We start from the raw sequence: 14,514 nt of genomic DNA on the forward strand, positions 1-14,514 counted from the left end.
CAGGCATCCAGGAAGCAGATGGTTGATGTTTTGAGAATTCAATATGGCAAGTAAAATTAGATTAAGCATATCACAAGCCTGGATCCCAGCCACTGGGGGTGGAGAACAGACTTTTGCTCCATCTGCTTGGACAGCAGCCATTCTCAGACTTCAGCCCTCCAGCCAGGAGCCCTGCAGTCAGTGGCCTGTGGTCAAACTGAGGGAGCCCTGGGCACTTGGCTGCCCTCTGAGGCTGTGCATTTTCTCGGTCATTGTTCCTCCCCGTGGGAAGCCCACTTGATATCTCTTGATCTTTGTTTGATGCCCTCTTCCGGCCAGCCCTCCCTACCTCACCCTGATTGAGTTCGTTTTCCATAGCAAGTCAGGTGTGATTCCTAACCTTCCCTAACATTGTAGAAAACATGAAGAACTCAGGATAGGGGGGGACGTAGAATACTTGAGCCTCCTGTGGTTGAAAGGGCATCATTTGGAGTCAGACGTGGGGTTGAATCCCCAGCCTGACACTTACTGGTTGTGTGACCTTGTCCTCTTGTCACAGTGGCATCTTCTTTTGAAGCCCCTCCCCCCATCTCAAAGACAACTCCTGTACTGATATGGGGACCTTACGTTTGTGTGCTGGGTTTTGGTCTCCAGCCTCCATCCCTGGACACCAACAGTGCTTTGTTGTTCCTTTGCAGATACAGTCCCCGTCCTGTTCCCCACCCTCCCCCCACACCCATGGCCAACCTCCTGACATCCACCTCCTCTGTCTGCACCTGCACCTCGGGGCGTGGCCTTTTGACCTGCTCAAAGCCTCCTGGCTCTTTGCCTCCTGGCTCTGCCACCTGGTCGTTGAGGTCACCTGGGTGAGGTGATTCCACTCTGCTGAGACCAGTTTCCTCCTGGGTAAAAAGGCCCTACCGAGTGCCCAGGGTTGCTGTGTTTAAGTCCGTGTGCTGGAATAGATGCTTGAGACATTTTTAGGGTTTTCAAGTAAATGGCAGTTTTGAAGTGTTAGGTTTTGTGTTTGTTGAGTAGTTTGTCTCCAGGCAGGGCTGTTGGGCAAGGATCCGTGGCTCACACCCAGCTCCAAGCTCTGGTGCATTGATTAGGCACCCAGGAATGCTAGTAGAGTGGAGCCATAGGCCGGCCTTATCATTTCACAGATGAGGAGACTAACTGGTCTTAATAGGCAGCAGTGGTCTTGCCCGTCTCTAAAATAAAGCTGGCATCCTTCTTTTGGGGGTCAGTCATTCCTTTGTGAAGTGTCACCTGAGTACTTTCTGGCACTTTCATGACACCAGGTGTGTGGTCATGATTTGGTTAGCAAAGGTTGACCAGTCGCACAAATATAAAATCAGCGCATTCACAGCCATATTTATGGGGCAAAGATTTACTGGATGCCTGTGGGCTGGGTATAGCGCTGTGTGCTGGGAGTGCCGGTCTGGATTTGGTGGGGGGTGGTTGGGAGGGCTGCAATGGAGCCCTGGGAGTGCTCCTCTGAGGGGGTGACATTTAAGCTGAGATCCAGAGGATGAATGAGTAGGAGTTCTAGTGTTATTACTGGTGTGGCTTCGGTGACTGGCTTTGGTGTCCTCTGCAAACCTCTGGCTTCGTTGCTGGGGCTAGTTTTCCTTCTAGCATTTTCATTACTTAGCTCCTATTGTTCCAGCTGTTTGGATTTCTTATGTGTTCCCAATAAAATAAGCACTAAGTTCATTAATTTATTTCTCCCTCCCTCCCCTTCACCACAAGCCTCCCTAATTTCCTTTCCCACCGTCTTTAGTGGACGCGTGCACCCCATTTGGAGCTCCACACCTTTATATGCCTTTATATGCCAAGGGCTGTCTTCTGCATGCAGATGTGCCTGCTTGACGCCTCCCTCCCTTGGCAGACCTCTGGGAGGTTAATTTGCCTTCCTGGTCCCTGAACCACCCCCAATCCAATGACTGACTGCCGTTGGTGGATTAATACTGCAGCACCCATGCCCTCAGCTGGGACAGCTCTGGGGCAGGAGCTGGAGGGTCTCTTGGAGTCCCCAGCGGACTTGAACTCCACTTGGCCATGGTGATAACCTGCTTTTTAACATACCCTACATTGGCTTCCTTCCCTCCCATATCTCTTCACTTCCCAGTGCTTCCTGGAATTACTTGCCAAATAAACTACTTGAATTCAGGTCCCCCAGATCTGCTTCTGGGGATCCCAAACTTCGGTAGAGCATTGTTTGGGGCCTTGGTAAATCGTACCATGTAGCTCTTGTCCAAGTAAAACCTCGTGTGTTTCCAAGCACCTGAAAATTCTAAGCAGCATTGAAAAGAAAAGGTCCTCATGGAAGGCAAGTGCACAGATTTAACGGTGAGAGGAGAGAGAGTCAAGACGGAGAAAAGAAGTGTGACTCCGCTGCTTGATCTCTTCCCTTAAATTATTTAATCCTCATAGGGAACTGCTTTGCAAAATAAATCCCTTTATTCCCATTGCTACAGATGAGGAAACTAAGCCTGAGAGATTGGTTAATTTGCCCAAGCTTCATAGACTTGGGCACCAGAGGTGCGTTCCCATGGTTCTCAAAAATGGGGATGCCGAGCACCTGGTGCCCCGAAGGGCTGAGGGGTCATTGTGAGTCTAACATACTAGATTCGAAATATCTAAGTGTGTCATCTCTTGCCAAATCACCTGTTAGAATCTGATCTACAGGGGCAAGAGGCAGCAGAGGTCAGGGAGTTAAGAGTTAATGGGAGGAAAACTTAAAATGCTGTGTGTCAACTTTTTCCCAATTTGGGAGGCAGAGCAGGAGCCCTGTTTGAGACCCTCTGTCCTCTGTCCATGCTGAGCTTAGAAGAGCCTTGTGGTGATGATGGAGGATTGCTGCCACACTGAGGAGATTCCGGGTCCTCTCCAGCTACTTCCCCAGGTTGTGATCCAGGGTCAGTAGGGATAGGCTGCCTTCTATTTATCCCTGGTTGCAGGGCTATAGTGATTCATTTTGTCCTCCAGAGAGGGATGGTAGGCATTTATGAGCAACTGCATATCTCCTCATTTTTCAGTAGAGGCCACTTCCTCCAGGACGGCTTCCCTGATCACTGCTCTAACACCACACACTGCACAGCACTGCACCATGAACCCCATTGAGCCCATTGTGATACTTCACTGAAATTTCCTGTTTGTGTCTCGAACCCTGAGCTGGCCATCCCTTATGCCTCTTTGTAGGCATACAAAGAGGCATACATAGTATGTGCAGACACCTGCACATACTATCTGTTCAGTAAATTTGTGCATGGACAGATGTATCAGACATTGCTCTAGTTCCTGGAAATAAAAAAGATTTTTTTTTTTTAAAGTCATTTTTTTGCTCTCCAGAACTCACAGCCCAGCAGGGGCAGAAGCTAAACAGATGAGTAAGTACATAATAAAATTGTGGTTAAGAAACAAAGTGACTTGTTCTTGGTGATGTCACAGGAAGCCTTCCATAGGCATTGGGGTTTTAATAGCAACTTGATTTTAAATCAGTAGCCATCGGGGGCAGGCACAGTGTACACAGGGCTATGGAGCTGTGGCATGGAATGACTCATTCTAAGAATTACAAATAGGTCCAAATGCCTGGAGCACATATCTACATAATGAACCGAGACGAATGAGTGGGGACTTGACGTAAGGCTTTGAATTTCACACCCAGCAGTTTGGACTTCAGGCTACATACATGGGGGGCACCACTGAAAGGTTCTAATTGAGGGAAGGTCCTGGTAGTTTTAGAAAGATTAACCAAGGGTCCCACCCGGAGGCAGCAGGTGCATCCTCCTCCTCAAGGCTTTTCTCCATCAAGTCCTCCGCAGAGTGGCCCACTGTGCTGGTGCAGTAAATACTGACACCTTTTAGATGGGGAGGGCCGGTGTGTTAGTCATCAGGGTTCTGCAGCAATGCTGAATGAGTAGGAGACATAGGGAGATTTACTCTAAGGGATTGGTCATGCAGTGATGGAAGCTGGAAAGCCCCAAGGTCTGTGGTCCAAAGGCCCAGGAACCAGGAGAGGAGATGGGTAAATTCCAGTCCAGCTCTGAGGGCAGGAGAGCCATGTCCTGGCTCAAAGGCCAAGACGAAACCTGCTCTCCCTTCATCAGTTGTTCTTAACAGCCTTGGACTGGATGAGCCCTGTGCGCATTGGGGAAGGGAATCTGCATTTCTTAGTGGATGGACTCAGATGTTCATCTCATGCAGGAACACCTCACAGAAACACCCAGAATAGTGTGGAACTAAACCGCTGGATACCTCTTGACCCAGTCAAGTTGACACACAGAGTGAACCATCACACAGCCTACACTGATAGGCTCAGTGTACAAGAGCCATTGGGGGAAGAGGGAGACGGGGGAGGCCAGTTACTGAACTAACCTCAGCACTCAGCTGCTTCAGTGCCTACTCATTCTCTTCTTGACCATTGTCCTGTTGTCCTGATCTTGTTATTCTGTATGTTCATATGTAAGAGTTCTGTTTAAAAATTGTTTTTATAAGACAAAACTTAAAGTATCTAACTTTTTTCCTTCCGGTTTGTTTGTTTGTTTGTTTGAACGAACACAGAACCCGAGCAATCCTTTTAGAACATTCTATGCTCAGAACCCTCTAGTTGTTCCTCCTGACGTTCAGAGTCACAGCCAGAGCCCTCATCATGGTGTAGAAAGTTCTGGATGACCTGGCCTCTCTCACTTCTCTACCTTATCCTCTATCACTGCCCCCTCCCTGCTTTTCCTGCTGTTCCTCAAAGCAGACATGCTGTTCCCTGTATCTAGAACATACCCTGGGTACTCACAGGGCTAACTCCCTCACTTTGTTCAATCCTTTGCTCAGTGATCCTTGTCTCCATCAGGCCTTCCTTGGCTGAAATTTGTTGAGATTTTTGAACACTGGTCCCGCACCTTCTGTCCTTTACCCTGCTTAATTTTTCTGCGTAGCACAAATCCAGTCTTTACATATGATTTAATTTACTTATTTTTTTTTATGTGTGATTATTTCTTCCCACTAGAATGTAAGCGCCATGAAGCTAAAAGTGGTTTGTCTATCTGATTTCCTCCCCTCTCCCCAGCACCTGAAATGCTTCCTGCCCCCATAGGAAGCAGAGAGGTACTTGAGACCACCATTTGGATATTGCACTTGTAGGCAAATTGACTTCTAAATGCTTTCTGTAAATCTGAAAGAAGGAGGAGACTTCATTTGCCTTTTAGATAAGATCACTACTCAGTAAATCCACCACAAATCCATTTCTGAGAGAAACAAGGCATTTCTTAGCGACCAGAGGCATCATGTCTTAGACATCGCTGTGCACTCTCTGAGGGGGCGGGGCCTGTCCTGTCTGAGGGGGCAGTCCTGGCCTAAAGTTGGCCAACAGGTGCTGAAGGCAAAAACAGTATGAAAAGTATTCTTGGTTTTGTCTTTTCTCCTTTATGGAGAAAGTGTGGCGCTTACCGCTGGGTACAGAGACCACAAGTAACAAGAAAAACAATTGTGGAAAGAGTAATTCGATTTGTGTTAAATTCCCCTTTTAAGTTCAGTATTTGTGTGTATCCTGGTGTGTGAGGATATTCTTGTGTTTAAGTTCAGTATTGTGTGTATCCTTGATGAGCATGGACTCAGTGAACTTGATTGGGTAAAAGAATGGTGATGAGAAAACACCTCTTTTTTGCTCCCTTAAAGGTGTTTCATGGGACTCACTTCCTGATGAGCTGCTCTTGGGAATCTTCTCCTGTTTGTGCCTCCCTGAACTCCTAAAGGTCTCCAGTGTTTGTAAGAGGTGGTATCACCTAGCGTAAGTATTTTTCAGCCCTCCAAGTATATGTGTGGGGAAAGGGGAGGGTTATTTATTTATTCATTGGGGCCTGGTGAAACTAAAAACCAAGAAAAATGTAGTAGCAGAAAGAATACTAGGTATCTTTGTATTTTTATTAATGATTAGTGTCTTTGTTTCACAGTGAAAGGGAGGGGAGGAGTCTCCTGGAGGTATAAACTTACCCACCTCAGAAAACTTTTTTGGGTATTCATGTGTTATTGGATCCTGACTGTGGACCAGGTGATGCACTAGGAGTGGGGGGCTGCAGGAAGGCCTGGCCACTCCCCACACAGGGGGCTGGGCAGTGAGAGCAGTGGGGAGAGCAGTATTAGGACTCCGTGTGAACCCCCCATTTCTGACACTCAACACTCTGTGGGGGGGACGTACTTGACACTTCTGAGCCTTAGTGTCCCCCCCCCCCCCCACCCGTATATACAATGAGGTCATAGTACCTTCCAGACAGGAAGAATCCCAATATGCCGGCGCAGTGCCTGGCTCGTGGAAGCGTGGGGCATGTGGTCACTGATAGTCATGGATGTCTTTGTTGGTTTGGGGGCACACCTTCAGGTTTGCACAGTGAGCTGCACCTGGAAAGTCTCAGTGTGCTAGAAGCAGTAACAGGCTAGAAGGGTCGGGGTGGGGGGAGGCTTTGCTTTTCAGTTGGAACTTCTTCCACTTATTCCACTTGTCCTCTCCAGCCAACCAACCACTAGCCATCCTGGGCACTTGAAGGCCGTCTGTGTTTCATCTCCCTCCATGTATCTGTGGCTCTCACTGTGAGATGGCAAGAGCCCCTTACCCTCCATTCAGGGCTCTGGAGGCAATAAGACATTACAGGCATTTCCAGCGGTGGGCTCCTTGCTTAGAAGACCCTGGGGGGGTGGAAGGGTGTGCGTACCCGGAATGCTGGAGCGCGTGGTGGTGGAGTTGCACTGACGCGCTGACCCCTCCCCAGGTGACCCCATAGTGATTTTCTTGTTCTTCCAGGTGTGCTCTTCAGGCAGAGTCTATAAATCCTCACCTCAGTTGTCATATGAGTAACAGGTGGCATCTAGGAAGCACTGCCTTCTTAATCATAGAGGTCACATGATGCCTTGACAATTTCATCACGCAGAACTATTTCAGTTCCAGCCAGTGGTCTGCCTATTTCAAGCAGTATTAAAAAATACAATTCTAGTAGGCATTTAAAATGTTCCCTCCTGTGCTTGAGCTCATGTTTTCTTTTTTTTTTTTCTTGCTAAATTGAATTAATCTGTGGCTGTTAAAGCTCCCTTATTGTACTGTTCTGTACATTTTATTACTTAATTTTTGCTTTAGAAAAACTATCCAAACTCTAAGTAATGTTTTTCCTCTCACATTAGTTCATACATATACATATATTTCTGTGCACACATGCGCTTTTTTTTTTTTAAGCTTAAAGGGTATTGTAAAACACCCAAGTGCCTTTGTAGGGTTCCTTATTCCTTGTAGATATTTGATATCTCTTAATCAAGTGTAGTTGACCCTTAAGCAACATGGAGGTTAGGGGCACTGACCCTCCTGCCCACTCAAAAAATCTCCGTGACTTTTAACTCCCCAAATACTTACTACTAATAGACTGGTGTTCACCAGAAGCCTTACCCATGGCATGAACAGTCCATCAACACCTATCTTGTAAGTTACATGTATTGTATATTCTTATTCTAACAATAAAGGATGCTAGAGAAAAGAAAATGTTATTAAGAAAATCATAAGGAAGAAAAAATACATTTACAGTACTGGAAAAAATCTGCATATAAGTGAACCTGCTCAGTTCAAGCCCATCTGCAAAAATCAGCTGTGGGGCTAACTTTCTTCCTTTTAGTTCTATTTCCGTGTTACTTAGGGTAATTGTGGTAACTCATGTATGCTTTACAAAAACACCAAGTGGGATCGTTGAGGCCATTTTGAACCTACCTACCTATTCAGTAATCAATTAAGTGATTGGAGCAATCATTTTTTAAGTTACTAAATTGTATCGAACATTAACATTTTATTCTGTGGTTCCAGATCATTCATTACATGGCTATAATAGCATTGAACCATCTGAAGGAAAAACATACGGAGATATATGTATGTATGTGTGTCTCTGTCTCAGTATGTGTGGGTGTGTTTGTGTATGTGTGTGCAAATGAAGACAGAAGCTTATCCATGATACAAGCAAGAAATACTCATTTGTGTCTGAAAAAATACCATAGCTAGTTAATATAGTCAGCCCCAAACCGAAGCTTCCTTCAGAATCTGCTCCAGGGTGATTCAGTGGCCAGAGCCTCCTTGTTGCAGAGTGGGGGGGCCCTCCGGTATCCAGTGCCCTCAGCTTATTAAGGCCCCCCCTCTTTTCCAGGTTTGACGAGTCTCTGTGGCAGACTTTAGACCTCACAGGTAGAAACCTACACCCGGATGTGATCGGTCGGTTGCTGTCTCGAGGAGTGGTTGCCTTCCGCTGCCCACGATCATTTATGGATCAACCATTGGGGGAACATTTCAGGTAAAAAAAGGAAAGCCCCCAGAAAAGGCTGTTTGTAAATCTTAAAGTGGAAACAGATCAAAACTTTGTTTCTTTCCTGTAACTTACGACCTGTGACAAGCCTATGCAGTGGAAGGCTAATAGAATTTTGCTGTGCGTCTTTGTGTTGAAACACGGCACAGCTTTCAGTGATGCCGTTTCTGCTCTTGGGCTCTTGCGGGGGGTCCAGGAGGCACATTTTGCTTCCCTCAGTTGGGGTTCTTGGAGGATGGGCCCCATGGGCCCCGTGAGGCAGGAGCCGTGCAGCACACTCACTTCCACATGCAAGGCAGCCTCACTCTTCCCACACTGCCCGTTTCTGACAGAGTACGAGGAGTCTTCTCAGATTATGAAGCTCTGGGCATCTGATCTTACAGTGGACAAATGTGCAACCTGAGCAAGAATGCCCTCTTTTTGTTCATTTCGTGGAGGATTTTGAAGAACGACTTCTCTTACTGATAGTTCAGCGGTATGATGATTTAGAGCCATGGAGTGGAATAACTAGATACTGAACAGAAAAATAAGCTAAGAACAGCAGACTTAAGGACAAAACCTACATCCCAACTCTGGTACTTTCCTCTTCCCTCCAGGGTTATATGGCAGCACCCTTTTCTGCTGCTGGTTACCCTTGTCCCGCGGCTCTTCCTTCTGGGACTCCTTCACGTGAGCACTTTCCTTGGCCACTCCGGGCTCTGTCCCTGGTCCCTGGCTGCCTTCTCTTGATCCACACACTGGCCTCGGACACTCTGTCTTAGAGACCCACCGTAGTGCTGGAACTTCCAGGTCCTCTTCCCCAGTTCAGCCCTCTCTTTCAAACAAACGCCTAGGCCCAGTTACCTAGAAACCTCCATCCCTGCATTTCCTGCAGGTACCTCAGTGTTAGCCCCTTATAGCTGGCTCTTCCATCGTCTTTTTTGTTTTAGTCATTTACTCACTCATCTTTGCCTACAGGATTCATAGGCATAACTTTGTCACCCGCATTCAGCTCCTTCTCATGATGCCCACGAATTAACTTCCTAAGTGGGACTGTATAAGCAGCACCATCTTGACTTGGCAGAAATCCTCCTGAATTTAATCAATTTTTTTTTAAGATTTTATTTGACAGGCAGAGATCACAAGTAGGCAGAGAGAGAGAGAGGGGGAAACAGGCTCCCCGCTCAGCGGGGAACCCGATGCGGGGCTCTATCCCAGGACCCTGAGACCACGACCTGAGCTGAAGGCAGAGGCCTTAACCCACTGAGCCACCCAGGCGCCCCGAATTTAATTAATTTTTTTAAAGACTTTATTTATTTGAGTGCGCGCACATGTGATAAAGCAGGGGGAAAGTGGAGGGAGAGGGAGAAGCAGACTCCCCGCTGAGGAGAGAGCCCAATGTGGGGCTTGATTCCAGGACTCTGGGAACATGAGCTGAGCTGAAAGCAAATTCTTAATTAACTGAGCCACCCTGGTGCCCCCTGAAATCCTCCTGAATTTTAAAATGAATGAGGGGAGGGAGTTATCTAGTAGCAGTTTATTTTAAGACTGAAACTGCGGGGCACCTGGGTGGCTCGGTGGGTCATGATCTCAGGGTCATGATCTCAGGGTCCTGGATCGAGCTCAGTGGGGAGCCTGCTCCCCCCCGCCCATCCCGCCTGCCTCTCTGCCTACTTATGTTCTCTGTCTGTCAAATAAATAAATAAAATCTTTAAAAAAAAAAGAAAAAAAAAAAGACTGAAACTGTACTACTTAAATGTGTATTTGGGGGTCGTGTGTGTGATTGGCCGCTCATCTGGGGAAGAGATGGGGTTGGATTTGATTTGGAGGTATGTGTGTAAGCCCCTTTAACAGAGCCTCTCTTTTCCCTCCTCTGTGCCCAGCCCTTTCCGTGTGCAGCACATGGATCTGTCCAACTCTGTAATTGACGTGTCTACCCTCCATGGCATTCTGTCCCAGTGCTCCAAGTTGCAGAACCTAAGCCTGGAAGGCCTGCAGCTGTCAGATCCCATCGTCAAGTGAGTGGCCATCAGGAACACGTGACAAAGGCAGTTGTTTTGATGTGTGTTAACTTCGTTTTCTGAATGTGATCTGGGTGCCCTTCTGTCCATGTCCAGATGGACTCAGAAAAGAGCCATGGGGTGCCCCGGCTTCTGCAGGACTCATCCAGGCCACCCAAGTTCACATGCTAACTATATGCCGGGCCTTAGGCCAGGTTCCAGACATACACGGCCGATGAGTGAAGGCAAGGTCCCTGCCTCATTCGTGGGAGAGACGGATAATTACAGTGCAGTGTGTTTGTTACATGCGTTGGTGAACACGAGGCATCACCCCGGAGAGACCTAGTTAAAATGAGGGAGGGCAGCCGCCTTAGAGGGAGTGACTCCTCAGCTGAGGATGGAAGGCATTCAGGGTGGAGATCACCGGGTGATGAGGTGAAGGAGCCCACGAGGTAAAGCTGCCTGTGTGGTTCTAACCGGGATGGCAGGCGGGAACTTGCGGAGCACGGGGTGCAGTGAGGAGACCCAGGGAGGGGGGAAGCAGCTCGGAACGGGCCCCTGTCATGCTGTAGGAAGTCTGGGCTCCGGGGCAAAGGGCAGCGTGCCAAGGAGAGTGGTCCTGAGAATGGAGGGAACGTGCGGAGTGGAAGTTTAGATAAAGAATCTGCTGGGCACCTGGGAGGGCTAACCAGCTGTGGAAAAAACTAGACTATCGAGATGCTGTTGTGTTCATTCAGGTGAGAAATGATGAAACCTGATGTAAAAAAAATAGCAGTAGTAGCGTTAGAATAAGTTTCTTGAACACAAAGTGCCAGATACTCGGTTCTTCAAAGGTCACCCCTAACGTAAGTTCTGATTGTTGTCCCCCTTTTTACAAATACAGAAACTGAGGCACGGAGAGGCTGAGTAACTTGTCTGAGCTCACATAGTTTGTAGGTGGCAGAACCAAGATTTGAATTTGGCTGTAGACTATGATTCCAGAACCCTCGCTCTTAATCATGGAGTTCCACTAACACAGGCTTTTGGGAGTGTAGAGAAGGCAAATCTGAGAGATGTTTACTTGGAAGAACCTGGAGACTCAACACGTAGTAGTGTGGCTATAAGCTAATGCTAATTATGGGTAAAATAGAGATGATATTTATTCAAGCACTCTTTTTTCTATTTAAAACCTACATTGCTTGGTGTTTGGGGTTTTTTTGGGTTAGACTTTGTTTATTTGACAGATAGAGATCACAAGTAGGCAGAGAGGCAGGCAGAGAGAGAGAGAGAGAGAGGAGGAAGCAGGCTCCCTGCTGAGCCGAGAGCCTCATGTGGGGCTCGATCCTAGGACCCTGGGATCACGACCTGAGCCGGGGAGGCAGAGGCTTAACCCAATGAGCCACTGAGGTGCCCCTGTTTGGTGTTTCTTGTGTGGTTCCTTTGTGCCAGGCATTGTGCTGAGTCCCTTATCACATTCTATAACTTAATCTTGACACTACTAAGAAGGTACTGATTCTGCCATTCCACAGATGAGTAAACTGAGGCAAAGCATCCTGCTTGCTTTCCTACAGAGTGAGACGTGAACTGAAACTCACTTCTGGCTGTAAGGCCTATGTGCTTAGCTGCTGACTCCTCTAACCTGCTTTCCTCAGAATGCTTATTAATTGAGTAGCAGTGTCTTACTGGTATTCCTCTGACATTTGCCTTTTTTTCCCAGTAATCTTGCGCAAAACTCGAATTTAGTGCGACTGAATCTTTCTGGGTGTTCTGGATTCTCCGAATCTGCCCTGAAGACCTTGCTGAGCAGCTGTTCCAGGTAGAAAAGATTGGAGACTTGGTTATACAACTGTTTTTGCAAATATACGATTATCCTCCCCATGAGCAAGGCATTGGATCTATTCCTTGAGCTATTCCGAACTCCGAACTCTTGGTGATACGTAATATCCTTTACCCTCTAAACTTCCTTTTCAACCTGAGGAGCCAAATCAGTCAGGCTGGCAGAGGCTACTTGTGTAGTAATCCCTGCCTATTTCTTCACTTGAAAGTAAGAAAAATTTGGTAATGTGTTTATCGAAATTAATCTCTTTATACCTGACTGTACAGTCAGGCTTTTTCCCTATAATATCTGTAGACCTAACTTAGCGGATATCATAGGTTTGGGTGACTCCATTAAAAGCATCTTTATATCGTGTAATAATGTCAGTATATAAAGAAAGGTACAGTGACAGCCATTTCTAAGTGAGAGGGAGGACGTGGCTCACAGAATACTTAGTGTGTGTGCTTTTTAGTAGCCCTTGATCTTTCCTCTCTGGCATTGTATGTATGTCTCTGTAATGGACTGCTGAAAGTAGATTGCCTTAGGATAAGAGTGTTACCATGAGAGAGAAATGTACAACCCTCCATTCGTTCTGTAGTGTCAGGAACGGGGTGTCTGGCTTAATTGGTGGATATTGTCTTTGAATTCATTGGCTCAGTCAGCACAAGCCAGATAAGATGAAGTGGGCTTTTGCAATGTCTGTCTCTTTATTGGGAATCCCCGGTAAAACCCATCAACTTTTTAAAGCCTCTGGAGTGGTTGATTCAGCCTGGCTGTTTGCTGAGAAAGAAAACGAGGCTGGAGCTGCTCCACTTGGTCCTGTAACCTGTGGGAGCCCTCAGGAGCAGCAGAGAGTGTTCCCTCCATTTCCAGGAGGGGGCAGCACTCACTAAGGTTTGGGCTCAGTTCCGCTGGGGCACACCAGGGCAGGGGAGCGTCGCAGGAGGGGAGAAGGCAGTCTCAGGTGAGCAGAGGCAGCTGGCTAGAGAAGCAGAGGTTCTCTGCGTGAAATGGTTAGGAATCTATGGCTTCGTGTTTTCTCTGCAGCTCTGAGTCAAGGGCTTTCCTAGAGCTCATTCCTGGGTCCCAGTTTCATGCTTTCCGTATTTCTCTTCTGTGCAGATTGGATGAGCTGAACCTGTCCTGGTGTTACGACTTCACCGAAAAGCACGTGCAGGTGGCTGTCGCGCATGTGTCTGAGACCATCACCCAGCTCAATCTCAGCGGCTATCGGAAGAATCTGCAGAGATCAGGTAAGCCCCTCCGGGCCCTGGACCCTGCCCGGCAACGAGGGCCACAGCAGGTTGGATTTCTTGGAGAGCGCCTCTAAGTGCTGCCCTGCATCGTTTGGCTCCTTGGATCCAGCGCTCCTGTTCTTAGTCGTGTTTTTCAGGTGTGGTGGCGGCTGATCTGAAAGCGTGGGTAAAGGCAAATCGCTGGTGGGGCGGTATCGAGATCGGAATCCAGAGTCTCCAAACCTTCCTACTTGAAACCAATTTATTTCTAAGCAGCACTTCTTTTAATCTGCTAGATGAGTGGGTAAGACCTGCAGCCGGAAATAGATGAATGCCGTGTTTGATCAGTATTCGGTGGTTCTCAGCCAGCGCCATTTTGCCTGCAAGGGGACATTGAGGGAGGTCTGGAGACGGTTCTTAGGGCCACAGCCGCGGGGGTGTTCCTGGAAGCTGGTGGGCAGAAGCCAGGAATGCTGGTAAGCAGAGTGCCCAGGACAGCAGAATAACACAAAAGATAATCTGATCCAAAATGTCAGTAGTGCCAAGGTTGAAGCCCTATTATAAACTCTGTGAGTTCATGTTTAAAACTCTTTTTAATTCAATCTAAGACGATGATGAGGTGGTTTAGTTGAACACGGACATTTGAAGTGAGGGGTAATGTGTGATCGTTAGCCGTCTGTATAAGCCTCCATGTTTAGTTATGCTTTAATTGTCTAATATTGACAGAATCCTGATCAGCAGAGATACATGTTTGCAAATGGGATAGATTATTTTTTTTCATTAACATATAATGTGTCATTTGCTTCAGGGGTACAGTCTTACACGCTTCACAGCACGCACCGTAGCACATACCCTCCCCAACATCCCTCACCCCACTGCCCCCCCCAGCCCTCCCACCCACCTCCCCTCCAGCAACCCTCAGTTTGTTTCCTGAGATTAAGAGTCTCTTATGATTTGACTCCCTCTCTGGTTTCGCCATGTTTCGTTTTTTTCTCCCCTCCCATATGATCCTCTGTCTTGTTTCTCAGGTTCCTCATATCAGGGAGATCATATGATAAATTGTCTTTCTCTGATTGACTTACTTCACTTAGCATAATGCCCTCTAGTTCCATGTATGTCATTGCAAATGGCAAGATTTCATTTCTTTTCATGGCTGCATAGTATTGCATTGTATATATACACCACATCTTCTCTAT

General features: G+C 47.3%; 1 protein-coding gene across 1 annotated transcript in view; it reads left to right on the forward strand.

The window, feature by feature from the left end:
- Positions 1 to 14,514, forward strand: part of SKP2 (S-phase kinase associated protein 2) — a 33,729-nt gene that overhangs the window by 5,879 nt on the left and 13,336 nt on the right. The window contains exons 3-7 of the mRNA XM_059173802.1: positions 5,659 to 5,770; positions 8,154 to 8,297; positions 10,172 to 10,306; positions 11,985 to 12,083; positions 13,206 to 13,336. Of these exons, the coding sequence (XP_059029785.1) occupies positions 5,659 to 5,770; positions 8,154 to 8,297; positions 10,172 to 10,306; positions 11,985 to 12,083; positions 13,206 to 13,336 (621 nt within the window). The remainder of the gene's footprint in view (positions 1 to 5,658; positions 5,771 to 8,153; positions 8,298 to 10,171; positions 10,307 to 11,984; positions 12,084 to 13,205; positions 13,337 to 14,514) is intronic.

Source organism: Mustela lutreola, chromosome 5 (genome assembly GCF_030435805.1).
Source record: "Mustela lutreola isolate mMusLut2 chromosome 5, mMusLut2.pri, whole genome shotgun sequence".
NCBI lineage: Eukaryota > Metazoa > Chordata > Mammalia > Carnivora > Mustelidae > Mustela > Mustela lutreola.